At 39.2% G+C, this 21,296-nt stretch overlaps 1 protein-coding gene across 2 annotated transcripts; it reads left to right on the forward strand.

The window, feature by feature from the left end:
* Positions 1-14,005: 14,005 nt before the first annotated feature.
* On the forward strand, positions 14,006-20,234 carry LOC139692299 (tRNA methyltransferase 10 homolog A). 2 transcript variants are annotated; one of them, XM_071590403.1, is made up of 6 exons: positions 14,006-14,263; positions 14,351-14,516; positions 14,629-14,796; positions 15,331-15,477; positions 18,684-18,789; positions 19,384-20,234. In XM_071590403.1, exons 1-6 carry the CDS (start codon positions 14,046-14,048, stop codon positions 19,614-19,616), a joined length of 1,038 nt encoding a protein of 345 aa, XP_071446504.1. In that variant the 5' UTR covers positions 14,006-14,045; the 3' UTR covers positions 19,617-20,234. The 2 variants fall into 2 exon arrangements, with proteins under 2 accessions (XP_071446504.1, XP_071446505.1); XM_071590404.1 differs by having other exon boundaries at positions 14,629-14,772.
* Positions 20,235-21,296: the final 1,062 nt, after the last annotated feature.

Genomic DNA, 21,296 nt, shown 5'->3' on the forward strand with positions numbered 1-21,296 from the left:
CAGGATTTATTTAGCCCCTTAAATGTTACCAACCAACAATGACTCAAAATACATACTGAAGACAATATTTCATTTAAAAGATTTGTTTTTCTATAAGCACTTTTCTTCAGCAAGATACATACCCATGTGCTTCCTGAATCCTACTCTTTTCCTTTTTCCAAGGATTTTAGGTACAAATGAATGAATGTTGGATTTAGAAATGTACTAATCTTTGGTTGCATTCTCTTACATTTTTCGTAAGGAAGTTTTTTAATATAATATTCACTTGCTTGCTATCCCATGATAATAAAAAAGGAGTAATTTTTAGATGAAACATCAATGCCATTGACAAAACAATGTAAGCTTTTAGTAAAAATTATACGAAAGGGGACAGAAAATGAGATAAAGTACAAAAGAAGGAAAGGATGATGGAAATGTCTTCAACAGGGTGCCCATTTACCCCTGATCTGATTTTAGGGTAGTGTTACTCTTTGGCAGGGATGGTGTCATCCTTCAACATTTGACCCCATAAAATAGAACATTGATGCAATCGGGACATCAGGAGCCACATGCAGACTACCTTTCCAATTCACTTCCCTCCCATCACATCCCATTGTTGCTTTTTCCTTGGTGGCCAACGCCTTTGAAACATAATTTTAATGAACTAGCAAATATCTCTTGATGGAAACTTTAAAATTACATCGATAACTGAAATATAATGAGCCAATTGTTACCATTATGAACTAAATTCATCCAGAGAGTTACATCCCCTTTCGTTCTGGACATTCAGCATCTTTTATGGAAATCTAATAGCATTCTGGCTTCATTTTTCGGTTCATCTGTGAACTTCAGAATCTTAGGAAATTTTATTTGTATAGATGGAGATGGGAGTGATGAAATACATTTCTAAGTATGAACTTTAGATCCTCTGGGTAAATCAATTGCTAAACTTCTGGAGCTTGATGAAATTTAGTGACTTGAAAATTTCAATGATTTGATGAGTTTAAGATCTAATTTTGGGCAAAAATGACAAATTTAAGACATATCATCAATGAAGTTACTAATTATAAAATGTTAGTTTTCAGATATAGTATAGCTATGGTGGTTTCATGAAGTATTAAAAGAAAAAGCTAATGAGTATTCTATCTATATCTTAAACAAGAGCTTATGGTCTCTACTGAATCCTAGTGCATAGTGTTTTGCTTGCCATAATGTTTATTAAATTTTTACATTGTATCCTTAAAAGTAAAACTATTAGTCAGGTGGGTAACCCACTTGCCTGTTAACCTAAAGGTCAAAAATTCGAGTTCCACCTCATACATGGGTATTGTATCAACTCTGGTGGTTGGGCCCCTGGGACAAACCCCTAGGGACCTGATGGCAAACAAGCCAAAGGCTTATGGGGGTTCCAATGGGTTCACAGACTACCAGGGGCCTCCAGGAGGAAAAAAACTTGAAGCATGCAAAAATACTCATATGGAAATAATCATTCCCATTCATCATCATCTTATTCAGTTCTTAAATTTGCCCAGAAAAAACATATCCACTCAGCAAAATCAATGATAGCCATCTTCACTGCCCAGAAGGTAAGTAACAAAGACATTCCTGATTAGAGCACTCTCAGAATTTCTTCCCTCTGAGCAAAGTGCCAAGGATAAATTTGAGTAAGAATTAATGCATGTTGAACCCTATGAGGCTGTTTTGTCTTCCTTGAACTCTTATCTGCATGTTTGTGTTCCATTGTTAGGGGAATTTTTAAAATGAAATGGATAAACCTTTTTTAGCTCACTCCAATTCAGTATACTATCAAATTTCTGATGCAATAAGAGAGAGACCTCCCTAACGCAAAATGTTCGAGCAATCACCACAGAGATTGTAGAAAATGCTTTTAATTGACACAGTTACATTCAGTTGGAAAAAGAAGGAAATGGGATGTGAAGAGCTTAGATACATATATGTAGTTAATGCAAAATGTGAAAATAGGATGCTTGAAAGGATTAATGTCCAACAAATTGCTAAGGATTCATGTATCTTAAATCTTAGCATCACATTTGACAGGTCAGTTGCTAAATGTGGTATTGAGTGAGTAAGTAAAATTCTTAATATCTGTTTTATACATGAATTGCAATTCACTTTGAAAGTAAAATTATACCTTTATGTTCATTTCACAATACTCAAAATGCTAGTTGAATGCTAAAATATGCCCTTTAACTCTTCAAAGTAGATTGATTATATTTAAGCCAAGCACTTGATGTGCTCCCATGTAATGTTGGGAACTAAATTCAGATATGCTTTTGTTTCCTATCTATATTTAAAATTCTTAAATATATTCTCTAGATCTAATGAGATTACAGAGATCTAGGAATAAGGTCCCATAGTGAGATTCCTAGTAGCAAACTAACACTGAACTATGTATATCCATATTCTGTTTCTCAGGATATAATGAACATGTAATTTCATAAATATTCAGAATAATATACCAAAATCATATACTCAATATATATATGGTATAACTCCATTACAATGGTGGGCCAAAGGTCTGGTGAATAGGTTAAGGCCACCTCATACTGATCAAATTTGAGATGTTTATAAAAATAAAGCATATAAAATTAAGCCAAAAAAGTGATAATTCAGAAATAATGTGGTAACGCACAAATTATGACCTGTCTGGCTACCCTTCCCTAACATATACAGAATCTCTAGATTTAATGTTTCACTTAATGTCAGGTTAAAAAAAACTGATGCCGCAAGTAAGTGAAATGCAATTTATCTAAAATTTAAGTCTGTGGAAAATAGCAAACACCTTTAATATGGACATCACACAATTCCATGGGATGAAGCCTGAAAGCTTTAAATATTACAGAAATATTTTGCAATTAATTTTCTAGTGATTCTTCTGGACATGACTGTTATATTATTTAACCTTTTTTGATATCACTTCAATAGGAATATACAGCACATGCCATCTGGTGTAATATTAGATTATTTGACACATCATCATAATGAAGTTTCAACCTCTGTCTTTCAAAACATGCATGATGTAACAAGGCTTAAAGGGTTACAGAAACATTAGCATCGTAATCGGGACAATAAAAAATTACCAAAGCAAAAATAAATTTGAAGAAATATTATTTGTCCTAATATTGGAATACATGATTTAGCATTGAGGAAGTTTAGGTTTAATTCAGCAGGTTTCCCAAATGAGGATTACTATATAGTAAGAGAAATTAAAGAATCAACAACTTCACTACATACCAATGGATATTATCGCATGTGATAGGAGGCTACAACCATTAGTGTGCCCTTGGCAGCACTTTTTAGGGTGTGGCACTTCTGCTCTACTTTAGTGGTCAGGGACCTGGGGTCAATTACTACAACAAGAGTAAAAACAAAATCAACGAGAAGCGCGTGGCTTATTCAGCAACTATCCCAGTGGCATGTACTGCACCAGTAGCTGCAAGCAACTACTTTTCCAAAATGTTCTCTTTAAAATTGCATGAATTTTAAGCAGAGTAATTATTAACTAAACATATTAAGTCCTTTGAACCTGTGGCGGCGCAAGGAGAGCAGACGGAACGCACGGTGGAACTTATTTGTTCCAAGTTCCGGAAAGTACCACCAGGGGGACACGGCGTCGCTACGACAGAGAAAGGTGGACGTCGGTCGGGAGAGTCAGTCTGCCGCGAATGAAGAAGCAAGCTGTACGATCGCCCTCTGTAAATCCGTTTCGATAATAAACCCGTTGAGTTTAACGCTCGAGTGTAATTTTTCCTAACGTCCACTAGCGTAGAAGGATACCCCTTCATTGGTGACCCCGACGTGATCACGCGTGAGCTAAGGTTTGCATTTTTTTTTTCGTTCTGTGACTTGAAGCGCCACGTGGTGCAAAATGCCGCCTCCAAGCAACGGGTCGGAGGAGTCAATCGTAAACAGAGTGACGATGCGAGTTCCACCTTTTTGGCCAGAAAAGCCGGCTCTATGGTTTTCGCAGCTGGAAGTTCAGTTCTCGCTAGCGGGAATAACGAGTGAGGCGACGAAGTATTCCCACGTGGTCGCCCAGTTAGACAATCGCCACGCGCTGGAAGTGGAGGACATTATTGTGAATCCCCCCAGGGCAGACCCATACCAGAAGATCAAGGAGGAATTCATCCAACGACTCTCCGTCTCGCAGGCGCAGAAAATACGTCAACTCCTCGAGCACGAGGAGTTGGGGGACCGGAAGCCATCCCAGTTCTTGCGCCATCTACGGACGTTGGCTGGCGTTGCCGTGCCAGACGACTTTCTGAAGACGCTGTGGATGAATCGCTTGCCATCCCACACACAGTCCATCCTGGCCTCACAAGACTCGCTGGAACTGGAAAGCTTGTCGAAACTAGCCGACAAGGTGCACGAGGTGCCGCGCCCCCCGCAAGTCGCCAGTGTCACGCCGCATTCCGAAGTGGAGGAACTTCGAAGTCAGATAGCGGCCCTTACACAACAGGTAGCCGCGTTGACTGCTTCTTGTCCAGATTTTCGCGGACGGAAACGTTCCAAAAGCCGACAGCGGCGTGCCCGCAGCCCTTCCGCGCCCCCAGATGCAAGGTGGTGCTGGTATCATGTTACTTTTGGTGCTCGCGCGACTAAGTGCCGTTCCCCGTGCGCCTATAAGTCGGAAAACCACGAGGGCAGGGCGTAATTGCGGCCGACGCCCGCTGCCCCCAGCCTCGCCGCCTGTATGTTGTGGACTCGGTGACGAAGACAGAATTCCTGGTCGACACCGGTTCCGATCTTTGCGTTTACCCGCGTACGCTGGTGAAGGGACGACAGCCACTTTCTACCTACCAGCTATTTGCCGCGAACGGGACGGTGATAAAGACCTACGGGTGGATAGACTTAGCCTTGAATTTAGGCCTAAAGCGGGACTTCCGTTGGCGCTTCGTCGTGGCGGATGTCGATAGGCCCATCATTGGCGTGGACTTTTTGTCCTTTTACAGCCTTTTAGTGGACGTCCGCCGGCAGCGAATAACGGATGGGATAACGTCGTTGGGCACGGGCGGTCGCATTGTGCCGTGTTCGGTCCCGCAGGTGAAGACTGTAATCGAATCATCTCGATTCCATGAGATTCTGACCGAATTCTCAGAGATCACTCGCCCAGCTGGCACACCGAGGGAGCCCCGGCACGCGACCATGCATCACATCAAGGTGACGTCCGGACCCCCCGTCGCCTGCAAGCCCCGGCGACTAGCACCAGATAAGCTCGCCATCGCCAAGAAGGAGTTCGACGAGATGCTACGCAGCGGTACGGTCCGACGGTCGGACAGTTGTTGGGCCTCGGCTCTGCATCTGGTGCCCAAGAAGGATGGCGAGTGGCGTCCCTGCGGGGATTATCGCGGTCTCAACGCGCGGACCATTCCCGACCGATACCCGGTGCCTCATATCGCCGATTTTGCGCACAATCTGGCCGGCAAGACTGTATTTTCGCGTATTGACCTCGTACGCGCGTACCACCAAATACCTGTGTGCCCCGACGACATTTCAAAAACGGCAATCATCACGCCATTCGGACTCTTTGAATTCCCGTGCATGCCGTTCGGCCTGAGAAATGCAGCCCAAACATTTCAAAGGTTCATCGATGAGGTGTTAAGGGGTTTGGACCACTCGTACGCCTATTTAGACGACATTTTAGTCGCCTCGATGGACGTTGAAGAGCACGAGCGCCATCTACGTGAGCTATTTGCGCGTTTGCGGGAGTACGGAGTGCTTGTAAATCCCGCCAAATGTGTGCTAGGTAGGACGGAAGTGTCCTTCTTAGGCTACTGTGTCAGTGCATCCGGGGTTAAGCCGACGACGGCGAAAATAGATGCGATTAAGTGCTTTCCTGTCCCGGAAACTGTGAAAAAACTGCGCCAATTCTTGGGCATGATTAACTTTTATAGACGGCTCATTCCAAAGGCTGCGGCAATCCAACTGCCACTTAACGATGTCCTAAGGGGGGGAGTAAAAGGGAATGAACCTGTGCGGTGGAATAACGACTTGGATCGTGCGTTCAATGAATGCAAAGACGCCCTCGCGCAAGCGACGTTTCTCGCGCACCCAGACGTCTCTCTGCCCTTAGGCCTTTTTACGGACGCGTCGGACGCCTCGTTGGGCGGAGTCTTGCAGCAGAGTACGAGCAACGGTTGGCAGCCACTCGGTTTCTTTACCCGTAGACTCACTTCCACGCAGCAAAAGTACAGCCCGTACGACAGGGAACTGCTTGCCGTGTATGAATCTGTTAAATATTTTCGGCATATGCTCGAGGGTCGTGAATTTTCAATTTTTACTGACCATAAACCCCTGATTTATGCCTTCGCCCAAAAACCAGAAAAGTGTTCCCCGCGTCAGTTTCGGCATCTAAATTACATTGCCCAGTTCTCCAGCGACATCCGTCATCTGTCAGGCAGCGAAAACGTAGTCGCGGACGCCCTTTCAAGGGTAGAAGCTGTGAGTGGTGCCATCGATTACCGCGCCCTCGCACGTTCTCAGGCGGAAGACGACCGGCTCAAACAGCCCAACGATTCCCTCCGGTTGAAAATGATGCGCATTCCCGAGTGTGAATTTCAGTTATATTGTGACGTGTCGACACCATCAGTCCGCCCTTATGTAACTGAACCCTTCCGGAAGCCAGTCTTTGACTCGCTGCATTGCTTGTCACACCCAGGAATACGGGCTTCCACCAAGTTGGTCGCAGAACGGTTCGTGTGGCCCTCGATGCGCAAGGATTGTCGTGCATGGACACGCGCATGTATTCCCTGCCAGCGAGCGAAGATTCATCGCCACACAGTGTCCCCTGTGGGAGGCTTTGCGCCGCCCACCCAGCGTTTTGAACATGTTCATATCGACATTGTAGGCCCCTTGCCGGTTTCCGCGGGATATCGGTATTGCCTGACGTGTGTCGATCGTTTTTCAAGATGGCCAGAGGCGTTCCCGGTTAGGGACGCAACAGCTGACACGGTCGCCAAGGAATTCTTTCGGAATTGGGTGGCTCGCTTCGGCACTCCACTCCGGATTACGACGGACCAAGGCCGACAGTTTGAATCACATCTGTTCCAGCAGTTGGCGGGGCTCACCGGTTCGAGGCACCTGAGAACCACGGCTTATCACCCCGCAGCAAATGGCATGGTGGAGAGGTTCCACCGCCAACTGAAGGCAGCCATAATGTGCCACCAGTCGGATGGTTGGCCGGACGTCCTGCCAGTAGTGCTGCTCGGTATACGAGCCGCCTGGAAAGCAGACATTGGGGCGTCGCCGGCGGAGATGGTTTATGGTCAACCACTCCGTCTACCAGGAGAGTTTTTCGTCCCTAGCGAGCGGCCGGCGGACGACGACCTTAATTTCGCCGCGCAGCTACGGCAACATTTCTCCACCATACGACCAGTTCCTGCGTCACGCCACGGCAAGAAGTCTGTCTTCTTGCATCAAGACCTGTCGTCCTCATCCCACGTTTTCGTGAGAAACGACGCGACAAAGGTTAATCTTCAGCCACCGTACGAGGGTCCCTTCCCGGTCATCCGAAGAGAGCCAAAATTTTTCGTGGTCAACGTCCGAGGTAGTGAGAAAACAATTTCAATCGACCGCATAAAACCTGCCTACACTCTTGAGGAGAACGACGGGACGAGCAGCGCAGCACCCGCATCTCTTCGGGACAAAACACACCCAAGAACCACCACTGCTGCACCTGCCGAAGAGCCGAGAGAGACCCGCTTTGGGAGGAGGGTCCATTTCCCAAAGCACCTGGAAGATTTTGTACCATAGCATCTCACTTCTTTTCGCTAATCCTTCCTTTTTCATTCTTTAGTGGCCTAAAGTCTACAGAGGGGGTGATGTGGCGGCGCAAGGAGAGCAGACGGAACGCACGGTGGAACTTATTTGTTCCAAGTTCCGGAAAGTACCACCAGGGGGACACGGCGTCGCTACGACAGAGAAAGGTGGACGTCGGTCGGGAGAGTCAGTCTGCCGCGAATGAAGAAGCAAGCTGTACGATCGCCCTCTGTAAATCCGTTTCGATAATAAACCCGTTGAGTTTAACGCTCGAGTGTAATTTTTCCTAACGTCCACTAGCGTAGAAGGATACCCCTTCAAACCTTTAACTTATACAGTAGAATCACATACAAGCACTTGACCTTCCTTGAAAAGCAAAAACCTTGTTTATTAAAACTGCTTTTTGCACATAAATAAATATAAAATACGATAATGCGTTCAATGCTAAAAAAATAAATTATGTACAAGTTTAATTCAAATAAAATTATGCATACATTGTTTAGGGTTGTGAATCATGTACACTTTTTCTTCTGTAGCGGAATGAAGCAACCGGGAATGCAAACTCGATTAGCAAAAACAAATAATAATAATACTTTATTCATTTTGAAAAATGGTACAACCACATTAAACGTCATCAATGTAAATGTTAATTAATATATAATCGTAAGTTCTTCAATGTTATGAAGATTGTCACAAAAGAATTCGTCCAATGAGTAAAGTAACCAGGTATACACCCCAATCTTGAAACTCTGGAAACAGTCCAATTTCAACTGAGTAGGCAGAAAGTTATACAGTCGTATGTTCACATTATGAAATGTGTTGTAAGTAGATGACAATCTACAAGAAGTAGTATTTAGATTCACTTTACCTCTTGTGGTGTAGTTATGGATGTGAGATCTTAATTGGTAAGTTTATAGATTAACCTCAGCACGAATCAGAGCCTTAAATATATATAAACTAATTCAGTCATGATTCCATACCTAATAAAAAAAGGTTTGCAGGAATCATGCGTTGGTATATTAGCCAGAGAGCGAATAGCTCTCTATTGTAGTAGCAAAATTTGTTTAACATGTGGGGAATGACCCCATAACTCAACACCATAATTCAAATGACATTGAAAGAAGGCATGGTAAAGAGTTCAACAATACTAATTTGAAATAAGAAAGTTGAGCTTTATTAACACATAAACAGCTTTATCAGTTTATTACAGATCTGACTGATGTAGGTCTATCAGTTACGTTTTGAATCAATATGAATTCCTAGTACTTTAGTAGTTTCAATATCAGTTATTTTTGATTTAAGACTGCACACAATATGCTGAGTTTTGTTAGTATTTAAATATAAATGATCAATATGAAACCATTCCTTAGCCTGTATTTGGGCAGTGCTAGATCATAACTGCATCTTCTAGATGTTGACATTTTTGCTCAAAAATAGTGTCATCAGCATATAAAACAGATGTGGGTTTCATATGACAGGGCAAATCATTAATCATGATTATGAAAAGTACTGGGCCAAGCACGGAGCCCCGTGGGACACCACATTTTGCTTTAAGACCTGCAGATCATCAGCCATAAAGTTCAACCAATTGGTGGCGGTCATCCAAATATGACTTCATTAGTTTCAGTGCAACTACTTTAACACCATAATATTCTAGCTTTGATGGTAATATTGAATGATTAACACAGCCGAAAGCCTAACTAAGATCACATGGTGTCAAAGAGACTGATTCCTTCTTTTCAAATGCATTAATGACAAAATTAACTATGGACTCTACAGCCAAATTCAGGATTTCCAGGATCAAAATCCAAGCTGTGATTTAGAAAACAGATTATTTGACTCAAGAAAATCACATATTTGATCTTTCATAATAGCTTCAAAAATGTTAGCAAAAACTGGAACTATGGAAATGGGGCAGTAGTTAGTTAAATCATCTTTATCACCTTTCTTATAGACAGGTACTGTTTTGTTATATTTTCGAGCTTTTGTAAAATTTCCTGTCTCAAAACATAAGTTGAGTAACATAGCTAATGGTTCCGCAATGAACACAATAATGTCCTTGATTAGGGAATTGGACCAACCATAAATATCCTTACTGTAGTATTTTTTAAATTTTTTAAGAGTCGACATAATATCAAATGAAGTAACAAAATCTCATTTAAAATTTAAATTATTTGGAGGAAGATTTTGCAGCATATTGCCAATATTGGCACAATCCACGTTTTGAGAGAACTTGTCTTCAACAACTTTTAAGAAAAAATTATTTACAGCATCTGGGGTAAAAGGAAGATTTTCCTTTGCATTACCATGACCAACGTCTTCATTGATTACTCTCCATGCTGCGTTTTGCTTATTTTTTGCGTTCAATATAAAATCCTTATAAGCTTTAATTTTTGCACACCTAATTGAGTCACAATAATCCCTTTTGTATTTCAACTAAGCCTCTTTGTCATGTAGGTTTCTACTGGTTTTGTAAGAGTGGTGGTTACTAAGTAAATCATTTCCAAGAGCTAACAACTCCCCAGTATACCAGAGATTATTTTTAGTTTTGTGGGCATAGAGTTTAGAGATTTTTTTAGGTCAACCATGTTCAAAAATGTCTAGGAAATTACCTAAAAAACTTGAAAAACAAGTTTGTTCAACAGAGTCTGTGCAAATACCATGCAAGATAGAAGCAGTTTGAAACTCTATAAACCTATTGTTATGGGGCTAATAATAATGGTTTCACCTCTATTTGAGAATACCTTTGGAGTTATTTGAGTCTTAAAAGTGAAGCTTATACCTTGAGGGTCATATAGGAGATAGTCAATAACTCTTATACTACGCCGTTCAGGACCACAATTGGTAATTACTTATTAAAAAGGAACTGAAATAATTTTTTTATTATTTATGATACATACCTAATACCTATGTACTTGAAAGCTAACAGGAGTTTCAGAAATAACTTTGCAGTTTCCACATAAAATAACTTATTTATTTTCTACTAGTTTCGCTACACTGAAGCATCTTCAGGAACGTACAAAGAAAATATTCCTTTTTCACACATATATATACTAGTCCAAGTTGGTGTGGGTTGGGTGGGTGGGGGGGGGACTGACGCGCTGCCTGGGTGGGGGCGGTCAGAGTGGGTGAGAGGGGTTGACTGTGAGTAGCGGGGACTAGGGAAGGATTATGGAGGGACGGTTATTCGCAGGGGGGTAGATTCGCTACAGTGTAGCGAAACTAGTAGAAAATAAATAAGTTATTTTATGTGGAAACTGCAAAGTTATTTCTGAAACTCCTGTTTACAATGGATTTCCACAAAGTCTCGGCCTCAACCATCAATCATACTTGAAAGCTGTCTAGAGTCATTTGTTTTTTCTAACACTTCAACATTTTGTAAAAATGAAACTCAGAATTATCATTGAATAAACTTCTTGCAAATTAAATTGATTCCTCCCACCCCATCATGCTTTATGCGAAAAGTTGCTCGTTAAGCGAGTCTTTTTGGGATCAATATTTCTTCCCATAATGTAAATTACTCACCGAGAGAGATGCTTGTTAAGCGAGGTCCCACTGTACTTCAAATTTCCACTAAAAGCTCATCAATGGGAACTAACAAGCTAAAGACAACCAGCAGTGTAAGTACTTGGCATGAGCTCCCTCCATTGTGAAATTTACAAACTTGCAATGAGCAAGCATGGCATGTAATACCCATTTCCAATGTCTAAAATGTAGTTGTGCGATCACAATATAGAAGATGTGAATGCATGACACATTGAGGACTAGACTATTAAAAAATGATTGTGTTCAAGAGTCTGGTAATATTTTGAGAGCGTTTAGCATAGTTATTTCAGGTGTTAAACAAAGAACTACAGAGGTCATGGAGTGATCATGGCATTTTGCACAGCACAGGACTAGTTTACAAGTCACAGACTAATGAATTGCCCATTTACAGCATGGTAATTTTATATGTGCATCAGCAAACTTGTTCAATATCATTCTTAATTTCCTGTTTGACATATGTAGTCATCAGAATTAGTGCAATCGTGGATGGTAGATATTAAACAATATTTGTGCTCATAAAAAAACAAAAATTATAAAGTTTTATGAGAAGATTTTTAAAAATGCATAAATTTGTTTGACGCTTGCAGTTGATATCAAAACTGAGCTCTGCATGTGTTAGGGTTTTCACCATGCTTGCTACTTTGCATAGACAGTTTCACCAACATCCCAACTGGTGTCTTCAGGTCTGAGGTAGATTGCTGCAATTGGTAGTGTTTGTATCAGTCATCCCATCTCATTTCTGCCCTCTGACTGGTGTTTGGCAATTTCGAAACGAGCAATCATGACATCAGTAATTTAATGCCTACAGGTATCTCTCCAATGAATGAAATATGATTGAGTGATCACACTATGGAAGCTGTGGACACAGTGTATGCAAGGCATATTCACAAAAAAATGAATGTGTTGTCAGTATAGCTCCGTCAAAGGGTTGGTTTTTCTCATATGAGTCCAGGTACACTTTTTTCAATCTCTATATAAAGATTTATAATTATTGGCAAGAGTGGCGAAACCATAACCTGTCTGACAGTTCACAGTTTTTCCCTACCTTTCGGAAAAATTAATTCCTGAGGCAGTACTACAGAAGTTAGGGATTCTAAAGTAGGTACCCAAGTTATTTCCCTGGCTATCTTCACAGAGTTCCATATCAGTACATTTGTGAACAAAGATGTGATGTTGAAGCTGATCAGGGTATCACCTTTGTTGATTGTAACATGCATCCACATATCAATTAAATGTGTGGAGTGCTTCATGAAGGACAACATTCTCCCAAATGACGTGGCAATGACTTAGCCAAGTATTTTGTTTCGTAAATAGTTGTCTTGTGTATATAAACCAGCTGGTCAGAGCCAGGTATTAAGTGTGTGTCAGTCCGATTCACTTTTGGCCTCACTGGTATGCATTTTTTTAATGCTGGTGGTATTATCATGCATGCAACACTGCTACGGCATGTATAATTTTTTCCATTATTGCAGTTCGAATTTTTAGCATTAGTGACATCTACAGAAATGACTCATGAGTATGATTACAAATTTTTGGGATCAAAGAGAGAGAAAAATGGATTGGTTAAACTTATTTTGTATCATTTGGTAAATCTCATCATCATTTGGTGTCAGTGACTAGGAAAGGGAAGCATAAGATTGCAAGATAAGAAATGAGATAGGGTGACAGTGCTTAGTAAAGGGGAAAGAATGTATTGACCGAGATGTTGTTGAGTTGGATTACTTCTGAATATATAGTGGAGTAATATGGCTACAAGAAATTTCATTGAAGAACTGTTCATTGAACAATAAGTGTCTATGCTATGCAGGAAGATGTCAACTTCACTTTGATCTTAGCCATAAGACAGAGCTTAGAATGAATTTCAAGCAGAAGAAATAAATGCAAGGCAAAAGAAGCTATAGGAAATCCAAAATATAAATACCTACAGCTCAAGAACACAAAAAAACTCAATATGTTGGTTTCCAAAGATAAGTTTCGAAAATATAAATATATTAATAAGAAACAGTAGTTGCAATAACAATTGACCATAATGTATATAATACCTGGATATATGGGTAAATATACTGCTCACATTTAGTAAGACTTTAAGTGTAGTGTTTGCAATATTATATTGAGAAAGTAGAAATTATTCAATAGAAAAAAGAAACGGTTATAGATTATAGACAATTAGAACCAAGTACCTTAGCAATTCCATAAGTATATCTTAGGTAGTTTTAAAAAAGAATACCGGAAAACATTTCAAACTTTCAATGTGGTTTAATGCAAAAAAGCCTTTTCACCAACAGCCATTTCTCCATTCATAATAATGGGATACTTAAAGGGCAAAATTAAATAACATGCGGTAAATTTAGATTACTGTAAACATCTTTGTGAATGATTTATAAAATGCCTATCGTTTCTAATTCCTCAACATATGTTGTAAGGGTTTATTGTGATACAATTGAGACATGGTACCATACAAAAACAACTACTTATGGATATCGAGGAAGAAAGTTCACATTACAGTCAATTTAGCTCAATTTATAATTGACAAAAATGCATTTATTCCTACGTTACGCATTGTGTAATCACAGATAAGGACAACCATAATTTAAACTGGAGCGTTTCACAAATATGAGAACATATATTTGCAAGAAAATTTCGATACATTGCCACTTTCGATACCTATCGAAATCGGGGATAACTTCATTTATCACTTCTCACTCATGTGTTCATTTGTTTACTAAATGTACTGACCTGGCATGGAAGTCGGCAATATTTGTGAGGAAATTAACGATGGAAAAGTTGGTAATAACCAATTTCATTGTGGCACTAGGGAAGATAGTAACGAAAGTACTTGCAATACAAAGGTAGAGAAGCTGGTGGATGAGAAGATAGTCCTAAACGATGGCCTATCCAAAAAGCAAAGGAAAAGACTTATGAAAAGGGAGAAATGGCTACAGGTACGCAAATTGAAAAGGTACGTTTCTTTAATCTCAAATGCTGCTCTATATTTTTACCATGAATTAGTGAACCGATATTTTCTCCCATATGGATGTTATTGCAGGATTAAAGAGAAAGAGAAGCAGAAGCAAAAGAAAAAAAATGCTCTACAGAATAATATTAAACTCGGCCCCTCCAGGAAAGAACTGAAATACAATAAAATGTCAGGCAGCCAATGTAAAGTAAGGGTTGTCATTGACTTATCGTTTAATGACCTCATGAATGATAAGGTTTGTACTGAGACTTCAAGCACTGTATTTAGTGTATGGCGCATTAGTTTTTAATGACTATGAACTAGTCTGTTTACTACAGATAATTTAAACGCATAAATATCTTTCATAGGACATAGGAAAATGTGTCAAGCAAATTCATCATTGTTATAGTGTGAATAGAAGACATTCAGATCCTATGCAATTTTACCTGACAAGTTTTAATGGTCGCTTGGAAGAGGACATGGAAAAACATGATGGTTTCCGGAACTGGGATGTTAGTAAGCATGAATCCATTTTAGTGAGTCTTCTGCAGACATTCCATATAGTGCTAATGGTCATGGGAAGAATGTTTTATTCAGATTTATGTAAGAGAGACCTCATTAGCGGCCACTTGTTCATATCTCGATTCTTAACTATGTAATGATAGGTTGATTGCCATAATTAGCTCAAGTTTCCACAACATTAAGTGTTTGCAAGATATGCACAGGTGGCATGTTTTTTCAATGTTTTTGACATTTTTCTGTTTGGTTTCTTCGTATCCCACATATTTTGGGCTTTTTGTAAGCTTTTAGCACCTTTTAAGACATTCATGAGAATCTACTGCACCCCTTGCCTATGCCATTAGGGGTTTATTGGGACTCAATATATATTTCACTATGCTATCACTTTTAACTTTAATATCTTGTTGGTTCTAAATGTTTTCTTTATAATTAAGTCATATTAGCATATCATTTGATTATCCAGTATTATATTTTATGTACTATTGCTAATACATTAAAACTAGACTGCGATCATCCTAATTATCTACAGATAATGTGCTATACTATTGCAGATAAATTTTTCATCTGAGCATTTCACAAAACTTTTCCAGCCAAATGAGCTGGTATACTTAACAAGTGATTCAGAAAATGTCATCACCTCATTAGAAGATGACAAAGTTTACATAATTGGAGGACTGGTGGACCATAATTCTCAAAAGGTAATGAACATTCTAATAAACTTTTTAACAGATTAATTTGTGTACTAACAATAGCCTTAGAGATGGCCATTTTACTAGTTAGGTAGTTTGCTCTCGTTGAAATGACTGAAAATGCATTTCAAATGCTCAATACAAAATAATAAAAATATGGTGAGCAATATTTTTATTTCTCCTTTCAGCATGGAGTTAATTGTAATTCCCTGAAAATTGAGTGCTATATGCCTCACTGTTGTTCACCATGTAAGCTCATTTTGGCGATTATTATTATCGGTAATATACCGGTTAAAGTAAGGTTTTTGATGGACACAGCCTACCAAATGGTGCATTGAATATTTCTTTGAACGAAACACAATTTGACATCTAACCTTACAATAAGCTCCTATTCGATTTGGTTACGTCTTTCCTTTATTTCATCCATCATCCCTACCCTAGTCCTGCCCCTTCCTCCCTTTCCTTGCATCTATTCCATCTTTCCGGCCTCTTTCTGGTTTCCCCCTGCAATCCTCTCTCCTCTCCCACCATGCCTTGCACTTCATTTGTTTTCCTTTCAGTCACTTCATCTTTCCCATCCTTCACCACACTCATATTTCAAATTCCTTCATCTCATCCTGTTTCAATGACCACGGTTCTGTGCCTTAAAAACCATGCTCCACATCAAGGTTTTGATGAGCCTTCTCTTAACATCCTTACTCACCTACTGCCTCCTCGTGAAAACTTCTTTGCCTAATGCATTTCTCCTTTTGTCCCTACTATGTTTGGTCCAGAACACTTCCAAAATAAGTTAACTGTTCCCACCTGCTCCTGGTTTTGCCCCCCTATTTGAATGTTTAGCTAATCCTATCTCTTTCTGGAAAACTGCATAACCTCTGTTTTATATACATTTATTTTCATCCCATTTCTATTGCACTTACTTTTCAATTTACTCAGCAATGCTTGCTTACACTTGGATGACTGACAAATTAAAGCTTAGTCATCCACGAAACTAACTGATTTTATGAATTCCCCTCTGACTTTGATTCCTATCTCCAGTTCTTCCCATGCCTCTTTGACCATTTCCTCCACATATATGTTGAAAAGATTTGGTGATAATGGACACCCTTGTTTTACTCTACTTTCTTGCATCACCCATAAGGAGACTCCTTCCACCACTATGTAGCAGTCTGAGATAAATATAGGTTGTGGATATGCCTCCCATCCATCCAATCTACTCCTATTTTCTGCAATACATTCATCAGTTCTACCTGATTCAGCAATGAAATGACTTTTTGAAACCTACAAATCAGGCAAATGCATCCCGATTTAATTGTATGTTCCTACCTATTGCTGACCTCATTATTTCAATGGCCTAATGTGTGGCTCTCTGAGCCCTGAACCCAAATTGAGCATCCCCCAAGTAATCATTTGCCCTGCTCTCCATCTGCTTGTTGATGATCCTTAGAACCACTTTAGCTGCATGCAAAATAAAGCTTATTATGTTATTATCATCCCATACCACTGCCTTTCCCTTTTTTGGAATAGATACTAACACTAATCTAATGGAAGTCTTCCGGCCAGATTCCTTCCTCATAAATGCTACAAATTAGTAAACTCTTTCTCACAAAATTACCTAAACCTTTTTGTAGTTCTGTGGGAATATTTTCTACCCCCATGTCACCATCAATTAAGCCTTGACCTCAGTTGACCAAAGGTATGCCTTATTCTCTCTCCTTATCTAATCTCACTGGTCTAATTTATTAACCGTACAGTTCTCTATTTATTCCTTCCATCTCTCTTCGATCTTTTCTGGTTTGTTTTCTCTTGCTTCCTAACAGGGCTTTGACCTTCCTGTAGAGCATACCAATTTCACCCTTTCTGTGTCAACTTTCCATATCCTTGGTCTATGTTTTCAACTATGCTTCTTATGCTTTATTTGTAACCCTCCTCGGTTTATTATTCAACTTTTTATTCTTCCTCCTGCCCAAATCTGTGTTTATTTTCTTCCTCTAGTCTAACTTTGCTTAATCAAAAAGGCCTTGCACATTTGTTGATCTGGATCTCATTTAGCTACTCATCCTATTCTTTAAGCATCTTCTGGTTATAATTAGAATTTTCATATCTAATGTTCCTATCCAATTCACAATTAGGAATTACTAATGTAATGTAAACAAAGAGTCAACTCCTGGGAATCTCCATTTAAAAGTACTTTCCTGCCGCTACATGTTGAATTGTCAAAAACACAGTGCCACTTAGTCTCCAGGGAAGCTGCAGACGAATGCTGATTTACTTTTTATATTTACATGCATCAATTGGTTGTGTAGGAGAGTTAAAATTGTTATGATAGGTGATTAGTTTGCATTGAAATCAAGGAGAGACCTGGACATATGAAAGGACTTTGCCACTTCAACCCAGGATTGGGGGAGCGAAAAAACACTCCAATTTGAGTGTAAATGAAGGAGGGTGCCTCAGTGTTAGTGGAGTATTTACACTATGAAACATTAATATTAAAATATCGACTAACAACTCATGGAATAGGTAAGCCTCACACTTGGTCTTGGTGATCTCTAGCTCCGGTAAACACCAGAACTTTCGTAAATACCTCGAACTTGGAATTGAAATGCATGAAATCATATATTTGTCATGCCTATGCTCTGACTGGCTAACAAAAGTAAAATCAGTGATGCCATTACTCTAATATTACTTGCTGAACAATGCTGCTAGCTGAAAATTAACTTCATTGAAATATGTTGACAAACCGTGCACAATTAATAAATTTAACACATAACACGAAAATGGAGTTGCAGGATTTGTGCAATAGATTCAAAACATGAAAATATTGGGCACCACAGTGCTTAAGCCTCTTGATGCTAAGTAGTGTGAGCAGATGTGATAGAAATAATTTTATATTTATGGTCTTGCTGCTGCGATCAAATTCCTTGATTGGGTTTCCTCTGGACAAATCTATGTCTCCATGCACCTTTTCAGTGAGTAACTGTATTTGAGTGTATTATTATTAGTGAAACCAAATGTATAGCCCATTGTACTTTTCCCCTATATAGAACTTTATAGTGCAATGCACATTTCAGCTCACTGAGTCATCGGTGAGTTATTGATGACTCAGTGAATTGAAATGTATGCTGCAAGATATATTCTAAAGAAGACAATTGCATGAGGTTATTCCTTGAATATTCTATTTATTTCTATCATCAACATGTATTTGTTTCATAAAGGGACTTTGTCTGAGGGTAGCCAAAGATACTGGAATAAGTCATGCACAACTTCCTATTGGAGAGTTCCTCCAGATGGCCACCAGGAAAACACTAACAATCGACCATGGTAAGTAGACTCTCTACCATCTAAGGCCAGTTAACTTCTTGGAAACGAAAGTCACACACCAGAGTAGGGGGAGGTAGCTGCTTTCCCTTTGCTGCGTGTGGTTTTTGAGGAAGATCTGGTACCCAAATAATCACACTGCTTGAGTGAAGCCGAGGGTGCCAGGAGGCATTCCCTGGAATCGAACCCAGACCCTTAAGCTGTAAGCATCTACCCAGTGGACAGCCACAGTACCGGCTTTAAAAAGTGATGACAGAAAAATAAGTACCATATTAATAACTTTGCCCCACTGTCTGACTGTAGATAGAGATAGCATGTTTGTGAAAATCTACTTTTCCCATTGAAGACTATTATAATGAAATGTGAACAGAATCTTTTGGTAATTTTATATACAGAATATTATTAAATAAATCTATGGTAAATATTACGTGCCTAAGCTGAATCATAATTCTGATTGGGTGCCATATTCCATTAATACTTATTGCAATGGCCGGAAGAGATGAAATTTTAATAAAAATATTGTTAGAATGAAAGCAGTATTTTAAGAATTACACTTTTTCCTGTGATGTAACTTAGCAAATTGCTTACTTATTACAGTGTTTGAGATAATGCATGGTGTGTGGCATGGGAAAACGTGGGAAGAGGCCCTCCTGCAAGTGATTCCAGCAAGAAAAGGAGCTCAGGCTAAAGATAGAGACTTGCCAAAAGATAGTTCAGAGGAGAGTCATGATGGTGGTATAGTGGCACCAAGTGAAGAAGAGAGTAAAGCAAAAACTCCAGTTGACAGTCTCGCCCAATCAAATGAGTTGGAGAATGTGGAAGAGACCTAAGATACTAGAGAGTATTTAGAAATTATAATCATCAACTATGCAGCTGTCATTCAAATATGTTGGGCCGTGGAGTGTATCCTGGTACAAGCTGCATAGTGGTGAATATTTAAGTGATATTCCTTATGGATTAATCAGTCTCTTGTTAATGTGATGGAGTGCAAGTTTTCATTCTCGTTCAAAATAGTATCTTCTATTTTGAATGAGTACCTGGAAGACTATTTCCCCTAACTGCATTTCAGATAAGCATATTAATCTCATTATGGCAATAATTTAGCGAGCAAAGAATCCAACTCAAAATAGACTAAACTTTGTTGAAATAACATTTTCCAATCTGCCAAACTTCACATGGAAAGTATGTGGTGTTTTAAGATGCTGAGAGGTAATGTAGAGCAATATTTTAAGAAAACTTTTAAATAAAAATTGTTGCTCCACCTTCAAGCATCTAAGGTGTGAAAGCTACTGTAATTTTTTTCATGTTGACAATCTTAAAACACGCTTTATTGACGTATTCAGAGTTTCAGTTTGGTTACATGAAGTAAACAAGAAAATAAAGGTATGTGTGCCATTTCATGTGTGCTTGGCAGGTTGGGGCTATGTACAAAATAATCTGGCAATAAAATTTAGTAAAATTAACACTTTTGTGTCATTTCATTACATATGTGATTACCCGTGTTAAGCATGGGTCTTTCACCATGTTGATGATGGTATAATTACTTGATCAAAGTAATCATATCCATTCACACTTTTATTTCAAGTTTAGTACCCTTGATGTCAATAATGGAAAGAAAATGTGACAAATGCCATCTCACATCACCAACAAATGACTCATTTTCAAAGGTTGTCAGACATTCTCCCAGCCAGCAACATAAATGATTATTTCATTTAATCCACTATAATAAACTTATGTTCATATCACAGCATAAAAAAATTAAGGAAACAAAATCAATGAGATTTTTAATAAGGCAAAAGACTACATACAGTTAGGACACAAATTAAGGAGTTTGACAGATTGTGGAGAAGATGATGCAGTATTATGGCCGTCATAAGAAGAATTTCATTATCTGTAGAAGAGAGAATCAATAATGGGAACCCTTTGAAGATTTAATAAAGCAAAGGAAGGAAACTATTGTATAGTGTTGTAATGTTCCAAAACTGAGTCTTTGAGGGAAAAACTTTTGGCATAATTAGAAAGGTTTTGTGGTGTGAATAAGGAGGAGAAAAAAAGTTCAATAGAAATCAAGACAAGGAAGAGTTACAAATGGTGAGGCAAGAGAGTAAATCATTGGATGATCTTAAAGGAAGGGAGAAAGATTTTGTGCAGGAGATATAAAGAGGCTATTGAAGGTTATGACAGAATGGATAATATTTGTGAACTGGAGGAAGAGCATAGTTTTGGAAAATGCAAAGGGATGTAGAAAGTAGAGAACTGAAGAAGGAAAGAATGCAGAGTAAGAAGAGGTTGATCAAGGAAAAAGTCCATTGTGACCATCAATTTTCAAACTCTCCATTACTTACCTAAAGAAAATTATAATATAATGCTATTAGTACTTTTATATTAAGTGATATTTTTTCAAGTAGGTATACATTTGCATTTGAATTTCATACACAGCTGTCAAGAGACTTCAGGCCCAAATTCATCAAATAATGACAAGATTAAGCAACATTTTATTGATAGAAACT

This window comes from Hetaerina americana, unplaced genomic scaffold, assembly GCF_022747635.1.
Source record: "Hetaerina americana unplaced genomic scaffold, ioHetAmer1.1.p SCAF_4, whole genome shotgun sequence".
Classification (NCBI taxonomy): domain Eukaryota; kingdom Metazoa; phylum Arthropoda; class Insecta; order Odonata; family Calopterygidae; genus Hetaerina; species Hetaerina americana.

What these genes read in the sequence shown, in the direction of transcription:
- LOC139692299 (XM_071590403.1), top strand. Translation starts at nt 14,046, where the DNA reads ATGGAAGTCGGCAATATTTGTGAGGAAATTAACGATGGAAAAGTTGGT. An exon ending in CAGGTACGCAAATTGAAAAG is followed by an intron (nt 14,264 to 14,350) that starts GTACGTTTCTTT and finishes ATGTTATTGCAG; the next exon opens with GATTAAAGAGAAAGAGAAGC. An exon ending in AACACTAACAATCGACCATG is followed by an intron (nt 18,790 to 19,383) that starts GTAAGTAGACTC and finishes TACTTATTACAG; the next exon opens with TGTTTGAGATAATGCATGGT.